At 51.0% G+C, this 19,540-nt stretch overlaps 2 protein-coding genes across 3 annotated transcripts in view; both read left to right on the top strand.

The window, feature by feature from the left end:
• On the top strand, positions 1,485–11,961 carry GPR4 (G protein-coupled receptor 4). Its single transcript, XM_018062612.1, has 2 exons — positions 1,485–1,592; positions 9,891–11,961. The coding sequence occupies exon 2, from the start codon at positions 10,742–10,744 to the stop codon at positions 11,828–11,830; it is 1,089 nt and encodes a 362-aa protein (XP_017918101.1). The 5' UTR covers positions 1,485–1,592; positions 9,891–10,741; the 3' UTR covers positions 11,831–11,961.
• OPA3 (optic atrophy 3 (autosomal recessive, with chorea and spastic paraplegia)) overlaps positions 15,804–19,540 on the top strand; it is a 67,809-nt gene continuing 64,072 nt past the window's right edge. For both annotated transcript variants that reach the window (XM_005692642.3, XM_018062611.1), the window contains exon 1: positions 15,804–16,020. In XM_005692642.3, the coding sequence (XP_005692699.1) occupies positions 15,879–16,020 (142 nt within the window). In that variant the 5' untranslated portion in view covers positions 15,804–15,878. The remainder of the gene's footprint in view (positions 16,021–19,540) is intronic.

The raw sequence follows: 19,540 nt of genomic DNA, 5'->3' as shown, positions 1-19,540 counted from the left end.
AAGTCAGCGCACCTCAACTAGAGAAGCCCTCATGCCACAGTGGAGACCCAGAGCAGCCAAAATAATAATTATCACTGTGTGTGTGTGTGCGTGTGTGTGTGTGAGAGAGAGAGAGAGTGTGTGTGTGCGTGTGTGTGCTCACGCATGCGCGCTCAGTCACGTCTGAATCTGCGACCCCATGGGCTGTAGCCTGCCAGCCTCCCCTGTCCATGGAATTTTCCAGGCAAGAATACTGGAGTGAGTTACCATTTCCTTCTCCAGGGGATCTTCCCCACCCAGGGATCGAACCCTTGTCTCTTGTATCTCTGGCATTGTCAGATGGGTTCTTTACCAGCTGAGCCACTGAGGAAGCCCCAATAATTATTATAATTATAATAAAAGAATAATAAATAAACAAAAAAGAATTTTCAAGCCCGACAGCTGTCACTCCCCCCCCCCCCCCCCGCCACACACTGTGCCAGGTCTTAGTTGCAGATTATGGGATCTAGTTCCCTGACCAGAGATCGAACCCAGGCTCCCTGCATTGGGAGCTCAGAGTCTTAGCCACTGGACCACCAAGGAAGCTCTAGCTGTCACTTTTTCTAAAAAAAAAAAATTTGGAAAATTTTAAAATTATTTTTTATTAGTTGTCACTTTTGAGTGTTACATCCCAGGTCTGTCCAAAGTGCTTTGCCTAAGAATGGATCAGTTTATGAAGGACATGATGATAACATAAAAATCAGCAAATATTTTTGCAGCGCTTAACATTCATGTATTTACTCCTTGAAAACAACGTGTATTGCACATGTATCTGTAGTAAAGTAACCCAACAGGAAAATGACACTCCTCCTAGTGGGAAGGCAGATATTTAGAAAAACAACAACGAAAAAAGTGGAATACACAGACTGTTAGGACCCTTTCTATGGGGAAAAGCAAATAAAGCAGGCAGAAAGGAGGTCGTGGGGGGGGGTGTCATGTTTTACAGACTTTATAGTATGACGTCCTCTTGATAAAAGGACTATGAAAGACCACATGATCAGAAGAGGAAACGGAGGCACACAGAGGTCACCAGCCTAAGTCTGGCCAAGAGGCACGGCTGGAGCTGGAAAACCCAAGAGAGATTCCTTCCAGGGGTGGCCCTGGCCATGGGCATGGGGACCTAACAGACCCCTCATTCTCTCCCTTGGGGAAGTGGGAGTGCAATGACCAAAAAGTTAATGACTTGGGTCTGGGGTCTCCCTAAACCCCCGTCCCCCACCTCCCCATAGCTTAAGGCTTGATCTAGTTGGAGTGCGGGGTTGGAGGGAGAGTAAGCAAAGGAATTTATGAGATGGAGGCTTCCAGGCTGGGGACGTTGAAGGACTCGGGGGTGTTTCACCAGCAGGTGAGGTTTCTCCAGAGCTGGAAGGCTTTAGTGGGGTGAAGGGGTTAAGGGGGAGCGACAATGGAGGGGTTAACGGGGGCGGGCCCGGTCGGGGCGGGGCGGGGCCTCGGCTGGTGGCTCTGGCCCGGGGCCGGGAGGAGTCACCGCCGGGTCCCTGCGCCGCCGCGGAGCCCGGATCCCCCAGCCGCAGGGAGAGGCGCCGCCCGCCCCGTCCAGCCGCCACGCGCAGGTAGGCGCCGGTTCCTCCCGGGTCCGCGCAGGTCCCGCGGCCGCCGGCGACCGCTCCTCCCCGCTCGCGTCGCGGGCTCTGCGTCCCCGCGTCCGTCCGCTGCCTCAGTCTCCCGCGTGGCCTCGGTCCCCGCCCCTCTCTGGGGCTGGCTCTCCTTGCGTCTCCGCGACTGACTTTGTCTCTGGGTCTGTCTCCGTCTCTCCGTCGGTCTCTGATGTCTCTCTGGATCTGCGGTCCCGCTCCCTCTGCTCGTGTCTCTCCTTAGCCATCTCGATGTCTCTGTGTCGATATCTTTTATCTCTGCCTCTCCGTCTCTTACACTCCGTTTGCCTGTATCCCTGGGTCTTGATGAACTCTGTCTATACGGATCTCTCTGCCTCCGTCTCCCCGTTTCTGGGCATCTCTTTGCCTTTTTTCTTCCTGTCTCGCTATCTCTCTGTATGACTCTGTCTCTGTCTCCACGTATCTTAGACTCGGTTCTGGCAACTTCACTCCGTCGCCATCCTTCTCCGACTTTCCCCTGGGCTGAGGGTCTTCCTGGGAGTCGGGTAGGGGGCAATAGGATTACCACCTGGGGCAGGTGGACTTAGTACCGCTGTGACCTGGGCTCCCCCTTAACAGAGTCACCCCGCTGCTCTGGAGGTCGCACCCACCCCACCCTCCAATTTCAGGAATTCCTGGCTGGGGGAGGGGGTAAACTTCCTCCCCGACTTCCTCCAGTCCAGGATTTGGCTGGGTCACCCATTAACTCCTTCCTGTCTCGGCTTCATCCCCGCCCCCCGCCACCTCCCCCCGCCCCCCTTCAACCACCCTGAAGTACAGCTCTGGAATTTCTGTGAGGCATCGACTGTGGGATGAATGTCATATATACTCAGATGGGATGAGAGCTGGGGGATTTTCTGGAGGGCAGAGATGAAGATGATGGGGGCCACACCCCTCATCACCCCCGACCAGGGCCGTCCACCAGCCACACTTCTCCTGAACTCACCAGTGTGCCCCTGCGCGCTCCGTTGTCTTCAACTCTGCGACCCCGTGGACTGTCCCCGCCCGCCAGGCTCCACTGTTCATGGGATTTTCCAGGCAAGAATACTGGAGTGGGTTGCCATTTTCTTCTCCAGGAGATCCTCCCCTCCAGGGATCAAACCCACATCTGCTTCTCCTGCACTGCAGGCAGATTCTTTACCGATAAACCACTGGAGAAGAATTCACCAAGGGCCCCCCAACTCTGTCTCTGTGGATGAGCTTGACTTCAGATTTGGGGTGAGGATGGGGTGGTTGTCCTCTCTGGGCCGGATTTCAGTAGGAGAAAATGAGAGAGATTGATGTGGTGTGGTTTTTTTTCTTTTTTTTGCGGGGGTGGGGGAGCTCCAAAACTCTGGGAATCATAGCATCAAGAAGTTTTGAATGTGAACTCTTTTTTTTAAATTAATTTTTTAATTAGAGTATCATCAGTTTTGAATGTGAAGTCTTTGCATGAAAGGACCCAAGTATGTGAGAATGATCCAAAAGGAGGATTGGGAGAGCTCAAACCTTCAAGTTCAAGGTCTTGGGGTATTTGAATCCTTCAGTCCAAAAAGATGGGCTTTGGAATATTGGCAGTTTTCAGTGGTCGCAGTCGAGAGCTCAAAAGTGCTGTCAGAGCCAGCTAGACCAAACCCTCCATTTCAGAGATGGGGAAACTGAGGCCCAAGTGTAGAAGTCCCCAAGGTGAGTGAGTTCCAGGCTGGGTTGGGACTCCGGTTCCACTGAAGCCCAAATCCAAAGTACTGGCTTCTTTTGCTGCCACGACCTCAGATTAAAGTGGGGAAGGAGGTCTTCACAGGGAAGAGGGAAGAATGCCAGGGTGAGTGTGAGTGGCTGGAACCCAGGAGGGAGCATTTTTAGAAGCAGAGGAGAGAAAATATTTCTAAAGCCACGGTGGTGGAGAGGGAGAGGGGATAAGAGGTGGCTGGAGTGGAAGGGGTGGAATTTCAGAAAAGGAGGGAAGAGAAGAAGGAAGTGAGGAGAAGGGGCAGAGATTAACTCCCGCCTGACTCTGTCTCCTGACCCTCCCCATGAAGCCCACTGCTCCTGCAGGACAGGGCCTATAATTTGGTTTGTGTCTAGACAAATAATAACTCAGCCTCAGCCAGTATGTGATCCAGTGGGATGGGATGAGACAAAGTTTCTGGGCCAGGTATAGAGAGGCAGCCTGGGCTCTTAGTGTCCCCACCAGGAGGAGAGAATTTAGGGGCCAGGTAAATGTGGTGACTACCCACCCCCCGCCAAAATTGAATTCTTAGTATTTTACAATTTTGCACAATTTTAGAACTTCAGGCTTCTGGAATGTTAAGAAGAAAAAAAACAACACAAAACCAGAAGAGGTAAAAAGGAAGTGGGGTTCACCGTATCTGTAAAAAAGAAAGGGGAAATACAGATTCGTGTTTGCTAGGCAAAGATAATGATCACTGAGAGTTTAATAATAGATTATGAAAGTTGTACACTCTTTTTTTTAATCATAGAGCGTTCTAACAATAGAACTTGAGAATCCTGGAATGTGAATTTCCTGGGATATTGGAAACCTAGAAGGGTAGGGGTGTGGAAAGCCGCCATAATAATAATAATAGAATGGAAGGAAGGTAAAGTTTTAAAAGGTTATAATAATAGAACAGTAAACCATGGCCTGGACTAACAATAGAATCTGAGGATCTGAGAGCCTTGGGAATCTAGAACATCAGAGGAGTAGAGTCAAGGACCCTCCCCGGTGTCCCTTCTGGGTGGTGTGGGGGACATATGTGGGGGGATGGGGATACCTCCGGTAGAAATGGGGAAACTGAGGCCAGTGGAGTGGTCACGGTGGCCTGACTGTCCTCGGTTCTCGCCAGCCAGCCGCCAAGGCGCCAGGTGGGGAGCGAGGCTCTGTGATCACATTTCGTTCCCCTAATGAGCAGACCAACCGGAGCTGACTGGTCCCCGGGGGGCTGACAGGGGAGCTGGAGCCTTCAGAGGAGGGAAGTGGGGAGTGAGAGAGGTGACCTGGAGGCTTCTAGGACAAGGCTGGTGAGTGACAGCGGTGTGGGGGCTGTATTACCTCTCCCTCTTGCTCTTTCAACCCCCCACCCCCAAGCCTTCAGCCTTGCTGGACTGAGAAGTTGCTCCTGGGGCCTGGCTTGAGTAGCTGAGACTGCACAAAGTGGGGTCAGGGGTCTGACAGTCCTTTCTGTCACCCCACTATCACTCCACATTCCCAACTTATCTCTCTTCCTTGGCCCTCTGGGAGGGACCAGCAGGGACCAGGAGGGAGCGGGGGTATGGGGTTGGGGGAGAGAGTGCTGGGCAAGGGAGTCAGGTGATGGAGGGGCACACAAGACCCCCGAGGTCACTTGCCTTCTGGTGGTGAGAGTCTGCGGGTTTTTCAGCAGAATCTCAAAGAGGGCTGAGAACCCCAGAAAGACTTGAGAAAAAACAAGAGTACAGGGAGGGAAGAGAGAAAAACATTCTTTTTCGTTAAGAACGACCGATCTGGGATCTGGGCAGCCTTGACGCGTCATGTGACTTAGACAGCTAACTGCCTTGTGGCCCTGGGCCTCAGTTTCCCCGTCTGTATCATATAGGAATCAAATAACCTTGTGCCCCCAGTTGTGGCATATAGGCTTATTGCATTGTGGAGTTCTAAAAGTCTGCCATCCCACGCTATCTTTGTATGTGGAGGGGTTGATGTTGGGCATATCTCAGGTGGGGGAGGAGAGAGGACTGAATGCCCCTCCCCCACGCCTAGCATCCCCCAAGAAGCAGGTGGGTTGAAGAAGAGGGACCGGAGGAGGGAGGGGCGAGTGTCTTTCTGGTTCCCCCTGGAGGAAATTAGCAATGGGAAGTGCATTTCCTTTGTCTGCAGGAAATCAGTCTCCGGCCTGTGTACCCACACCAGCCTCAGCAGAACTGGGGGGTTCTTGAGAGGGTGGGACAAAGGGAATTTCTCCGCTCTCAATGCCTCCTTCCCTTATGAACTGGTTCATTTCTCATGTCAGCTCCCCAGTGCCTGTGGAATAGTAATAATTGTTCAAACACTGCACAATTTATAGATGATATCACCTCTACCAGGGATTTTGTTTCTTTCTTTAAAATTAATTTTATTTTTTAGATTGGAGTATAGTTGATTTCGGCGCTGTTAGATAGCATCACTGACTCAATGGACATGAATGTGAGCAAACTCCAGGAGATGGAAGAGGACAGAGGAGCCTGGTGTGCTGCAGTCCATGGGGTCACAAAGGGCCGGACACAACTTAGCAACTGAACAACAACAACAACAACAGCAGTTGATTGACAGTGTTGTGCCAGTCTCTGCTGTATGGCAAAGTGACTCAGTTATACATATTCTTGTTTTTTAAATATTCTTTCCATTAGGGTTTGTCAGAGATGTGGAGTTAAGAAAATATTCACACACACAAAAATTATTCATAACCTAAAAGTTCAGAGTTACATTTTACTGGGTGGGAATTGTTAGGACTTTAAGCCTGGGAGATAGCATCTCAAGTCACCCTGAGAAAACATGCTCCAAGGAGCCGGGTTATACAGATGTTTTACAACAAAGGGCAGGTAGTCTGAACATCAGATTATTGTCAATTAAAGAAAACCAGATATCCCAGGTTGAGGAATTTAGCGCTTTTCTATGTGTTATGGGAAGGTGCAAGAGTCTGGGCTCAGTGAAATCATTCCTTTGATAGGCACTTCAGCTATCTGGGGCCAGCATCCTGTGTTTTCACATCCTGAGCTTTCTGGGGGTTGGGGGGGACTCACCACAGGGAGTGGCTGCAGTCTGATGGCTGATAGATGGCAGGTATTCTTTCCTTCCTGAGTTCCCTCAAGGCTCACCAGCTCACCATCCATTGTGGCCGCAGTTGCTGGTGACTGTGACATCCTTGTTTACTGGTACGGCAGGAAATACTTCATTTCTTACAGGATATTGAATATAGTTCCCTGTGAATAATTTGGGAGATGTTTCATCCTCTTCAATTTTCTGTAAGAGCTTGTATCAAATTGATATTTTCTTCTGTGTTTTTTTTTTTTTTGGGCGGGGGGATCCATGCAGCATGCAGGATCCTAGTTCCCCAGACCAGGGATCAAACCCACACCCCCTGCAGTGGACGCCAGGAGCCTTAACCACTGGACCACCAGGAAGTACAAAAGATTTTTGTATCTGTGATGCGACTGATATAAAAGTTGTGCCCCACCTCCCCTTCATGCAGAAGGGGAAACTGAGTCTCCTGAATGAGAAGTAATTCCCTTGGTCTTAACGGCTGAAGGAGAGACCCAGGGCAGAGAGAGAGAGGTGTTTTGAGTGATTTGTTCTGGGCTGGAGGAGGGGTGGTTCAGTTCAAAGGGAGGGACCGGATTGTACTGTTCCACTCCAGAGCAGGCCCCCTCCTTCCCACCTCCACAGGATCCAGGAGTGTCTGTGAGTCTGAGGTGGGGGCAGCCCTTCCATTGCGGAGGACCCCACAGGGGGTAGGACTTACTAAGCAGGACTCAGCCCTGACCTTTCAAAGTCAATTATGCAACAGAGAGAGCCTGCCCTTTTCACTTTTTCCTTCCTCATCTCTTTATCTCTGGGACCCTGCAGGGACTCGGTGGAGTTTGAAGTGGGGGTGCTGCTGCCTCGAGGGGAGGGGGTGCCTGTGTGGCAGCATGGGCTGACCAAATGCCTGTTCCCTCAGTCCAAAGGCATTTATTGAGTGCCTACTGTATGCTGGGCCTGTCCTGAGTGCTGGTGATAGCTACAGCAGTCAATACTCGGTCCCTGCCCTCCCGAAATGTCCATTCAAGACAGACAGGCAGACACAAACAGGATGCAAGGTGATGTGAAGAGAGTTGCTTAGTCGCTCAGTCGTGTCTGACTCTTTTTCAACCCCACGGACTGTAGCCCGCCAGGCTCCTCTGTCCATGGGTTTTCCCCCAGGCAAGAATACTGGAGTGGGTTGCTATTTCCTCTCCCAGGGGATCTTCCCAACCCAGAGATGGAACCCGTGTCTCCTACGTTGGCAGGCAGATTTTTTTTTAAACCATTGAGCCACCAAGAAAGCCCTGGGACTATGGATAAGCATATTTTCATTTTGCGTTTGTGCCTTTTCTAAATTTCCTTCAATAATGACAGATTTCCCTCACTTCTTGAACTTCCAAGTACCCAATCTATTCAGTCTATCCCTTTAACGTCAACTTCATAGCCATTGCCTCTGTCCTGACTCAGTCTTCTTTTTTGCCTTGACTTTTACAACAACTTTTTCCAGCTGTGAATAAACTAACAAAAAGCACCTCACAGACATGTGTACCTCTCTCCCACCAGCCATCTACAATGGCAGAAATCATGTCTTATATATATGTATCTCCAGTGTCCAGTCCTATGCAAGGCACAGAGGAGGCACTCAGATGTTGGATGAACTAAAGTTCTCCTCAAATAGGATGCAACCTCCTGGAAAAGAAGAGCCCTATCTTGAGATTCTGTGATTCCTGTAATTCCTCCACGCAGAGTGTGTGGGTGTGGGTGGGCAGGACTGTGGGTACAGAGGGCCTCCCTGAGGAAGTGATGGAGGTATGGGAGCTAGTCCTAAGTAGATCTGAAGGAAGGACAGAGGTGGTAAGGCTGGAAAGAAGGTCCAGCCTTGAGCCTGCTGAGGTGGGGGAGGGAGAGGTGGGCCCGAAAGTCAGCTAGGCTGCAAAGGCTGGGCAGGCAGTGCCTTGTCACCTGGGGGGAAGACTTGGGGTTTTGTCCCAAGTCCATGGGGAAGTTATTGGAGGATTTCAAGCAGAGAAGGATTAATAACAAGAGCTGACTGACATGTTAGAGAGACCTGTCTGGCCGCCACGTGGGGAGTGAGTGGAGGGAAGCCCGAGTGGCAGGCAGGAAAGCCTTGGGGAGGCTCAATCGCAAGGTCCAAGCCAGCGGTCATAGTGGAGCAGAGTGGGCAGCGGCCAGGGTTTCAGAGACATGCGTGGGCGCAGAATTTAGTGTGGAGGTTAGGGAGAGCCCAGAGCATTCTCCCATGAGAAGATGCTGCTCAGGCACCTGGGAGGTTCCCGTGGGCCTGCTGGATGCCTTGGGTCTCATCCCTCTTCCCCTCTTTGGCCCCTCAGTTTCCTCATCTGTCCTACTGACTCAACCAGTGGTTTTCAAAATGTGTCCTGGGGACTCTTCAGAGGTGGACTTCCTCCCTCCACCTCCTTTTATCTAGAGCACAGAGTAGCTTCCCCTTTTCACTGTCTTAGATGAGGTTCCCTGCTGAGATATGTTTTTTTTAAAGTGGTTCCACAGCCTACAAACTGATGCAAACTGCTGGATGGAATGGCCTCTAAAGATGCCTCTACTTCAGGACTTCACTCCCGTCCTCTCGGGGGCTGACAATGGTCCAGAGCTTGGTCCAACACTGTCTTTTGCCCTGCGCTTAAAGATCTCCCCAGGACCAGGGGGTGACAGGCCCAAGACTCTCACTCGAGGAAGTCGGAGGGAAGCGGAAAGAGACAATGAAGGGGGTGGTCTCTGAGGGAGGAGACTCCTGGCACTGCCCCCAGGGCTCCCCCTTGGTCGATTGAGTTCTCATAACCTCCCTGCCCCAGTCCCCTGCAGCTGTGCTTCCATGGCTGTCAGCCCACGACCCCTTTCTGTCCAATTATTCTTGGGTGAAAACTGACATTCAGGCTGGAGAAAGGAGGTGAGAGCCAAGATTTTCGCCCCCGCTCCCGTTATCAGGACCTTGGACAGGTCTCTGAACCGCTCTGTGCCTCAGTTTGTCAAATAGGGGGAATAACAGTACTTTCCTCATAAGGTTCTTGAAAATTTAAAATTCACAGCCATAAAGTGCTAAAGACAAGGTCTGCTATGTAATAGGACTCAAAAAAATTTTAGTTGTTATTATCACCACCATCATCATCATTGTCAAGAATTCAGTGCCCTGGGTTAAGAGTAGGAAGCTGGTTCTACCCTGGTTCCATCACTGCCTTGCTGTACATCCTTGAAGGAAGTGACCCAGCCTCTCTGGGCCCTGTCTCTATGTCTATAATACGGTAGGTGAGACTAGTTTAGCATTTCCCAAGGCATGATATGAGACTTGTGCCAGTTTTATATGGTTTCTGGAAGAAAGTTTTAAAGAAACAATTAGGGAAAAAATATAACTAACATCTCAGATCTGTGTTTTCAGTGATGTGTTGCTTAGATTAAGCATCATTAAGGTGCCTACCCTCTGGAGCTCACTAGAGTCAATGACAAAAGGGTGTGGGGAGCAGAGGGAAGTCCCTGAGACCTCTCACGGCAGTTCTCTTTCCCCACAGGTACCACAGAGTCAGCTTTGAACTGTGAAGCAGGGCCACCTCCTCTCAACTGCTCAGCCCCCACCAGGACCAAGCTGGAGCCCCTCCCATGTCCCTTTAAATTTCCTGTATTGGTTACCCTGTGCTGATAGAGCCCTTACTCACCACTTTCCTGTTTCTTTAAAACCCTTCCCACATTCCCCAGACTGAGTCTTCCTTCTCTTTCATCCCTCATAGGACACCCCCCCTTTTTTGTGGTCTTCGCCTCTTTGGTTACCTCCCTTATTTCCTTATTTCTTACTGGGGTCCTAGGAGGTGTCAGCACCCCCATCCATCTGGCCTGGTCTCCTCCACTCCCAAACTGTGAACTACCCTATCTCAACACTACCCCATACATTTCCTGCACCTTCTAGTACATTTCACCTCACTGTTACATCAGCATAGCCACGCTTACTTTCTACATCCTCCACAAATCTCTCTCTCTCACCACTGCCCACTGATGCCTTCATCTCCCCTGTAAACACTCCCCTTGGTCAATCGTGTCTTACCCCAGTACTCTCCCATTTATGCTCCGGTTGGGTCTATAAAACCTCCTGGACAAAGGTCTGTGTTAATCCTGCCACCCCCAAACCTCCCTCCTGTGGTAATTCTATCCTTTCTCCAACTTTTCTCTCTGAAGCCTCTGTCCTTCTCTGCCCAGTCTGGCCCACAATTCGCAGTCCGCCTCATTCTCTTACCCGTGAACTGCCTCCCACCATGTTCCCCTGAGCCTCCAAGGAGGGGGCTCAGGGGGGCCTGATGGCCTCCCGCCCCCCGTGGCCCCATAGCCCCCGTGGGCCAGGGGAAGCACCCCGAAAGACCCAGTGCCAAGGATGGGCAACCGCACATTGGAGGGCTGCCACGTGGACTCCCGCGTGGACCACCTCTTCCCGCCCTCCCTCTACATCTTCGTCATCGGCGTGGGGCTGCCCACCAACTGCCTGGCCCTGTGGGCTGCCTACCGCCAGGTGAGGCAACGCAACGAGTTGGGCGTGTACCTGATGAACCTCAGCATCGCTGACCTGCTGTACATCTGCACGCTGCCGCTGTGGGTGGACTACTTCCTGCACCACGACAACTGGATCCACGGCCCTGGGTCTTGCAAGCTCTTTGGGTTCATCTTTTACACCAATATCTACATCAGCATCGCCTTCCTGTGCTGCATCTCAGTGGACCGGTACCTAGCCGTGGCCCACCCGCTGCGGTTCACCCGCCTGCGTCGTGTCAAGACGGCCGTGGCCGTGAGCTCCGTGGTCTGGGCCACGGAGCTGGGCGCCAACTCGGCACCCCTGTTCCATGACGAGCTCTTCCGCGACCGTTATAACCACACCTTCTGCTTCGAGAAGTTCCCCATGGAGGGCTGGGTGGCCTGGATGAACCTCTACCGAGTCTTCGTGGGCTTCCTCTTCCCCTGGGCCCTCATGCTGCTGTCGTACCGCGGCATCCTGCGGGCTGTGCGGGGCAGCGTGTCCACCGAGCGCCAGGAGAAGGTCAAGATCAAGAGGCTGGCCCTCAGCCTCATCGCCATCGTGCTGGTCTGCTTCGCACCCTACCATGTGCTCCTGCTGTCGCGGAGCGCCGTCTACCTGCGCCGCCCCCGGGACTGTGGCTTTGAGGAGCGTGTCTTCTCAGCCTATCACAGCTCGCTGGCCTTCACCAGCCTCAACTGCGTGGCTGATCCCATTCTCTACTGCCTCGTCAACGAGGGTGCCCGCAGTGATGTGGCCAAGGCCCTACACCACCTGCTCCGCTTTCTGGCCAGCAACAAGCCCCAGGAGATGGCCAACGCCTCGCTCACCCTGGAGACCCCGCTCACTTCCAAGAGGAACAGCGTGGCCAAGGCCATGGCAGCTGGCTGGGTGGCAGCTCCGCTCGCCCAGGGGGACCAGGTGCAGCTGAAGATGCTGCCGCCGGCACAGTGAACCTCGAATCCTGCAGAGGCCCTACTCCTCCCGTCTAACCTCCCCTCCCTTCCTTTCTGGCCCAGTGTATGCAAATTGTATGTAAATAAGGCCCTGTTATTATTCATAAAATGTAAGAAAATAGGAAAACAGTGAGGCTGATGTGTCACTGATCAGCCATCATCCTCTGCCATGACCCCCTGATAATTCAGTAGAACTGTGCCAAGCCCTGTGCTGGGTGGTGCTAGTGACCTGGCAGTGACAAATGGTGGCCCTGGCTCTGTCCTCACAGCTCCCATTCCAATGGAAGAGACAGATCTATCCTGGGAGGGTGATGCTCCAGAGTGGGCAGGGCTCAGATGGGAGCCCAGGGGCTGGGGGAACCCAAGAAGGCCTCTGTCTCAGTCTGGGGGATGGAAAGGGCTTCCTAGAGGAGGGGACCGATAGATTAAGTTTCCAGAAGGTAAAGACAAAGAAGTTAGGATTATTTCCAACAAGGGAGTAAAAGTCTATGATTCAAGGGGAAAGTGGAAGGAGAAATTAATTATTGAACAATCACTGTCTTTGGGAAGCCCCTGGTCATATAGAGTAGAGAGAGAGCAGGACAGAACATTTCAGAGTTTGGAGATAAAGAGATTTCTCCAAGTGAGGCCTGAGGAGGAGGAGGAGGGAGCATGTCAGAACCCAAATAAAGGGCCATTGGTCAGCTGCCTGGAGGAGCAGGGAGCAGGATAGGCTTGGGAACAGGGCTCAGGACAAGAGAAGGATATTCATTCATTCAAGAGAGATTTATTTATACCTGTGCTGGCCGGTATAAACAGTGACCAAGACAGTCCAGGCCCCGCCATCATGGAGCTCACAGTACATGAGTAAATAAAGATAAATATTAAATTTGGAAGCAAAGGACTTCCTTGGCAGTCCAGTGGTTAAGACTCTGCACTTCCATGGCAAGGAGCACAGGTTCAATCCCTGGTTGGTGAGCTAAGATCCCATATGCTGTGTGGTGCAGCCAAAAAAAAAAAAAAAAAAGGTAAGGGTAATGGAGCAAGATAAAGCTAATTGAAAGGACAGAGAATGATACGGAGTCTGATCTAGATCAGGAGAGTGGGGAGGGCTCACTGAGAAGGGGGCATTTGAGAAAAGACCTGAAGGAGGCGAGGGGTCAGATGGGAGAGGGCTGCAGGCAGAGGGAACAGCAGGTGGAAAGCCCTGGAGTAAGAGAGTGCCTGCATTTCGAGGGCCAGCAAGTACACACAGAAGCGTGGTGGGAGCAGAGGTGTGGGAGGACATTAAGAATGGAGGTGAGACAGGGACAGGGGCCGATGTCCCAGAGCATTGTGAATCCATGTGAGGACCTTGCCTTTTATTCCAAGATAGATGGGAACCACAGAGGGGCTCTTAGCAAAGAACATTTGGGATTGGCTTAAATGCTAACAAGAGTCCCAGGCTGCTGAGTGGGGAATAGAATATGGGAAGTAAAGGCGGAAGCCAGAAGCCCAGGCAGGAGATGCTGACAGCTGGACCCGGGTCAGGGTGGAGCAAGCAAGGATCAGTGTCAGCTTTGGGATTTCTCTTGAAGGAATCCAATGATGGAAGAAATACAAGGCCCTATGGGATTGTATAACCCTAGTCCCTTGCCCATCCTGGGAAAAGGGTGACCAGAGGACCTGAACTAGAAGGAACTCTGGGAATGATCCCAGGCACTATTCACCAGAGAGGCCAAGTGATTAGCCCAAGGTCACACAGCCGGTGAGTCAGTGCTGAGACCATCCTGGGTTCCCTTTCCCCTCCCAGCCTCTGCCTCTGTTCCCACGCCCCAGAGTGGCCAAGGCTGCTGCCCTGGCTAATGGCTTTCCCCTCCCTCCCCTGGCTCTCAGGGGTCAACCAGGAATGGCTGTCCTTCCAGAACCAGACTGGAGAGCAGGAGGAGGAAACACCCAGTTCTGGACAGGCCTTGACCCCTCTGGGTGTATAAGAGGCTCCAGGCTAAGGAGATGTGAAGCCTACACACACATACGGGCATAAATACACCCTTGCCCTGAAAGTTCCCAGAAGAGGTTCCCGGGAGAAAGAAAGAGGAGGGAGGAGGGGAATGAGGGGAAAAAAAAAGAACTTAATGAGGACAACTTTTTTGCAGGAGGAGGGTTGGGTCACTGAGATGCAGGAAGTTGGGGCTATGGTGTTGTGGGAGAAAGAAAAGAGGGAGGCCTGGGATCTGGGGTAGCGGGGCGGTGGGGGGTGGGGGGGGCGGGTGGTGCGGTGGTGGTGGTATAATTTTCCCACCCTGTCTCATTGCAGTACAGCTACCAGGATGGACATGTAGGGAGCCAGAGACTTTCTGAACATGGGCCCCTCGGGGAATTGGATGAAAGCCTGAACACTACCCCTCCACCAAATGCTCATTCCCATTCATTCAATAAGTACTGAGCACCTACTGTATACCAGAAATTATTCTAGGAGCTGAGGAAATAGTAGTGAATTATACACAAAAAAGTCATGTACAAGTTTAAAAGTTTCCTAAATGCATCAAGTGGAACCTCAGCCCCACTCCCAAGTTGGTTCTTGGACCCCAGGCTAACATCCCTAGGGATCAGGAGAAGACTCTAGGCTGGGACTCAAGAAACCCAAGGGGCTTCTCTCCTGATTACCCATGGAACTCTGGATAAATCCTTGTGAATTCTCTGGCCTCAGTTGGTCAGTCTGTAAAATGAGGGAGTGGTTGGTTCCCAGTGAGTGGGTGATGGACCTGGAATAGGTCCCAAGCTCCTTCACACCTTCAGTCCAACAGGGATCCTGGAGAGGAGTTGTTTTTATGGAGTCTTGGCATTCTTAGTAATTTAGAATATCAGGGTTCATACATGTCAGTATCACCATTATCTCAGATGGAGAAATGGGAGTCCATCAGGGCCAGGGAAGTGACAAAAGACACACAGGGAGTCCGAGCAGTTGCCAAGGAAAGCCCTGGTCCCCCGACTCGGTGACCTGAACGTTTGTTTCCTCCTGCACACAACTCTGCTCTTTGGACTTTCTTTCCCTCGCCCTCTGCCTCTTCCAGAATCTCTCAATTACCCATTAGCACTCCACCACCCAGGCATTTCTCTCAGACAACCTTGTTTACATGATTTTGCTCCCCGCTGGGTAAGGGATGAGTCTGGGACATGTTCTTTAAATTCCTTCCCGAGCCAGCTCCCTAGGGGCCCTCCTCCCCAACGGAGGAAGTGGACCTGCTTGAGGACGGGTAAGTTTATTAGCCAAGAGGCTGGGTTATCAACCTCTCCTGGCCGAGGGACCTCGTGCCACTTCCCGGCCTCTTTTTAGGCCTGTTTGTCAGTTACTTGGGAAAGGGTTGAAACAGCTGTTTCTGAAGATGAAATGAACCCTCATGCTCAAGTTAGCAATAACAATGCTAATACCTGTGCAGTTGTGAGGGCTGTTGGGTGATTCGCATCATTCTAAACAGTTAACATAGATAACTCGTTATGTATTTATATTCAAGATTCTCATGCAAACCTCATAACAATCTAATAAGGAATGTGCCTTCTTATGATTCCCATTCTGTAGATGGGAATGCTGATACTCAGAGGTTAAGTCACTCGCCATACACAGCAAGTAAACTGCAGAGCTGGGATCTCACTACAGGTTACCTGGCTAGTTTCTCACGACCAGTGACAGCTCTAAACTGAGGAAGAAGGTGCATTTGGGACCCCTAAGCCCTAACTAGGACTAATTAAGACTGCTCTTTTGGAGAAGCCGCGCAGGTACGCGACGTCACGGAGGAAAGCGATGACGTCAGCCGAAGCGGGCGTGGGAACCCATATAGCCTTCTGCGAGCCGTTTAACGGTACCACCCTCTGACAGCCTCACTTCCGCCGTATATTTGCATATTCATCAGAACGGACGTCGGAGCGTCAGCGTCGACGCCGTGACGTCGTGGACCGCCACAGCGGTTCCCCCGGGGCGTACGCACGTACGTACGCACGCACGGCGACGAGAGGGCGGGGGAGGAGGGAGCGATCTTAGGCGCCCCTCCCAGTCAGCAAGGTTGCGTGTGCCCCTTGCGACCGCCAAGATGGTGGTGGGCGCGTTCCCTATGGCGAAGCTGCTATACTTGGGCATCCGACAGGTCAGCAAGCCGCTTGCCAACCGCATTAAGGAGGCCGCCCGCCGAAGCGAGTTCTTCAAGACCTATATCTGCCTCCCGCCGGCTCAGCGTGAGTCTGACCCCACGTCCCTCCAACCTTTCCATTCTCTAACCCTTCTCAGGTGGTTGCTCAGGAGATGGGCGTCTGTTCACAACCAATCACAGCCCGAACCGGCAAAGTCTTGACGCCAATAGGGAGGGTTCCTTGAAGAGGGGCATACGAGTAGCCCAATAGTAAGAATGGGCATGGGGTGAAGGGCGGGACAAAGTGCCCGCGCTTGATTTGGGAATGTTAGCCAATAGAGGAAAAGAGCGCGAGAAGATTGACGTCTAGACGAGCCAATAGTGTGGGCAACGGGAGTGATTTGGGCGGGGCATGCCAGGACTGCGAGGAACTAGGGAGAGCTGAGGAAAAACTTGGACGGGGTTACTTGCCAGACCATCCTTGGGTGGCTTCATTCCTCAAACTCCACCTCGTGCCTCAGATTCCCTCCCGTCCTGGGAAGTGATGGGTGGTTTTTTCATCTGTTTAGGTCATTCGTTTGTCCCAGTTGTACTCCGGGGAATAGGCCTAGGTTAGGGGCGTGGCTCGGGGCAGAGTCTGGAGTCTGGAGACGTGACATGGGAATCTGGCTAAAGGAGTCATTTTAACTAAAGTGGACATTCATCCGTCTATTTATTAATCCACACATACACCATATTTGCTCTTCCATTCATTCAGTAGACAGACCGTGCTGGCTTTTTGCTGGGCTGGGAGACACATTTATGATCCATCACTGTCACTCCAGAGCGGACAGGATGGTGCCAACTCCAGGGCTGAGAGACCTCCTGACCCAGGGGCGTGGGGTTGGGAAAGCTGTCTAGACTCTGGAGGAAGGCTGCCTGAGCTGAGATCCGAAGGGCATAGTAAACATTCAAAGTATGGGCTACTGTGAGAAGATGATCTATGTGCTATGGACCTGTGGGAGCAAAGAATAAGGAAATTTAACCTAATTTGCTGGGTCGGGGAACCACCATCAATCCAACTGGTACTTCATTTAGTTGGTGTTTTCTGAGTGTCTGCCCTGTGATTGGCCTTGTGCTGGGCAGTGCTGGTGAAACAGCAGGAATTAAGCCAGTCCTAGTCTGTGCCCTCATGGAACTCACAGTTGGGTGAAGACAGGCCCATCCTTCAAGGTGATGACCCAGAGTGGGCAGAGCTTGGATAAGGGAGCCCACTGGACACTTGCCCTGATGTAGCATTCAGGGAGAGCTTCCTGGCAGAGGAGACCTCTGGGCTGGGAACCGAAGGGTGAGGAAAATGTCACCAGACAGCACGAGGACAGGGATAATGTTGAGGGACAGGGAGGAGCGTTTGCAAAGGCCAAATGGTTAAGGGAAGCACACTTCTTTTCTTTACAAGTTTGGATGCCTAAAATTTGCTTTGTAGGGCCTGGAATTCTTAATATTTTGGTGTTTGGTCGGTTGTCTGCCAGAGTTGCAGATCATAGAATGGAAAAGTGTTGGATTTCAGTTACCAAAATGCCTTCCTATAAGCTTTCTCATTTGATTCTCACACTGTTTTGTCCACATGTCAGGGAGGGGAAATGACTCCCTGCAGTTTATCAAAGAGAAAACTCGAGTCTTGAGAGCAGAGGAGAATTGCTGAGGTCACACGTGGAGTCTGGGCCAGACTTAAACCCTGGCCCTTTAAGGCGGGACTTAAACCCTGCATTCTGGATTCCCAGAGCTGGTTTCTGTTTCCTGCCACTGCCTTTCTCCCAGACACTGTGGGATGTCTAGTATTGTGGTTTAAAAAGCAGCAACTTGAGTCAAACTGACATGGGTTCCAAACTGGGTCCCCCCTTCTCAGCCAGGTGGTTTTGGGCAGGTCACTAACCCCTCTGAGGTTCAGTTTCCTCCTCTGTACAGTGGGTATTATATAACAGTGACGTTTAATGGCCACTCACTTTGTGCCAGGCAGTGTGCTAAGCACTTCACAGCATTAAATCCTCACCAATTACTCTGAGTTAGACACTGTTATTATTCCTATTTTGTGTATATGCTGCATATGCATTTATGCTATAAATAATACTTATCTCATCCTGTTGTTGTGAGGAGTAAGTGAATGTATAATGGTAGGTCAGTGCATGGCTCTGAGTTGCGGCTGTTGTGTAGATGTTATGGATACAGCAGAAAAGAAAAAGCAAGACATTTTGTCTTCAGGAGACCTTACATTCTCAGCTATGGGGGGAAGCCAGACAATAAAGAAAACAGTAAAGTGTGAAGTATATTCGATAGTACAAACTGCTCTGGAGAAAACATCAGGGATGCAGAAGGAGGAGTATTTGGGGGACGGTTGTGAAGTTTAGATAGGATTATCAGGGTGACCTCATCGACAATATGAGGGGAGGAGGGAGCAAGCAGTGCGGGTGTCTGGGGGAAGAGCTTTCTCACCCGAAGTCTCCACACCTGCCAAGGCCCTGAGGTGAGCGCGCACCTGGCATGTTTGGTGAACATCAAGGAAGGCAGTGTGGCTGAACAGAGGGACAGAGTGGAGGCTGAGGGCCGAGCAGATGGCAGGAAGGGGGCAGATCGTGCCAGGCCTGTGGGTCCCTCTGAATGGCTGGGACTCACTGGAGGGTCTGAGCAGAGGAGGGACGGGATCTGAGTCCAATTTTCATGTGATCCTTTTGGCAATCATAGGGTGAGAGTGGTTGCAGGGAGGAGATGACTGCAGGAGTCCAGGTGAGTGGAGAAGTCACTTGCCCACTGCCTCACACTCTTTCCCCAGCAACTTCTTTCTAAAATTTCACACTTCCCCAAAAATTGAAAGAAAGAATGGTATAGTCATCAGTTATATGCCCTACAACCCCTAGTTCGCTCTTATTAGCTTTCAGCAGATTTGTTTGGTTTGTGCCATTATACATGAATGTGTGAATGTATACACACAATCTTTTTTTTTTCCCCTGAAAAATTTGTAAATAAGTCTTGGACATGGTTCTAAACTCCTGAATATTTCAGCCTGTATTTTCTAAGAACAAAGACCTTCTGTATAACACAGAACCAGTATCACACCTCCCCTGCCCCAAGAAATTTAGCATTGATGACAATAATATTGGTGACAATATTGTTTAATATACAGTTTCTATATAATATATAGCTCATATTCTGGTCCCCAAAATGTCCTTTTTAAGCTGTTTATTATTTTTATTTTTAATTTAGAGTCAGCTCAAGAATCTTGCATGGCACTTGATGATTGTGCCTCTTTAGTGTCCATTAATCTATAGCAGGTTTGGCAGTCTGGCCCAATGCCTGTCTTTGTAAATAAAGTTTTATTGGAACACAACCATGTCCATTTGTTATACCTTGTCTGTGGACACAGAGATGGATTTCTATGGCCCACATATGTAAAATGGTTACTCTGTGGCTCTTCACGGAATGAGTTTGCTGGCCCTCCTCTATAAGAGTATCCCTGTCCTTGTGACGTTGACTTTGGGGTAGTTGTTCCATAGTGTCCTGCACTCTGAAGTTTTCTGATCATTTCCTCTGATTTGATTCACGTTGAGCATATTTGGCAGGAACACTACAGAACACCTAAGGACATCACC

The sequence above is a fragment of the Capra hircus genome, chromosome 18 (assembly GCF_001704415.2).
Source record: "Capra hircus breed San Clemente chromosome 18, ASM170441v1, whole genome shotgun sequence".
Classification (NCBI taxonomy): domain Eukaryota; kingdom Metazoa; phylum Chordata; class Mammalia; order Artiodactyla; family Bovidae; genus Capra; species Capra hircus.
This window is presented reverse-complemented; position numbering and strand designations above follow the sequence as displayed.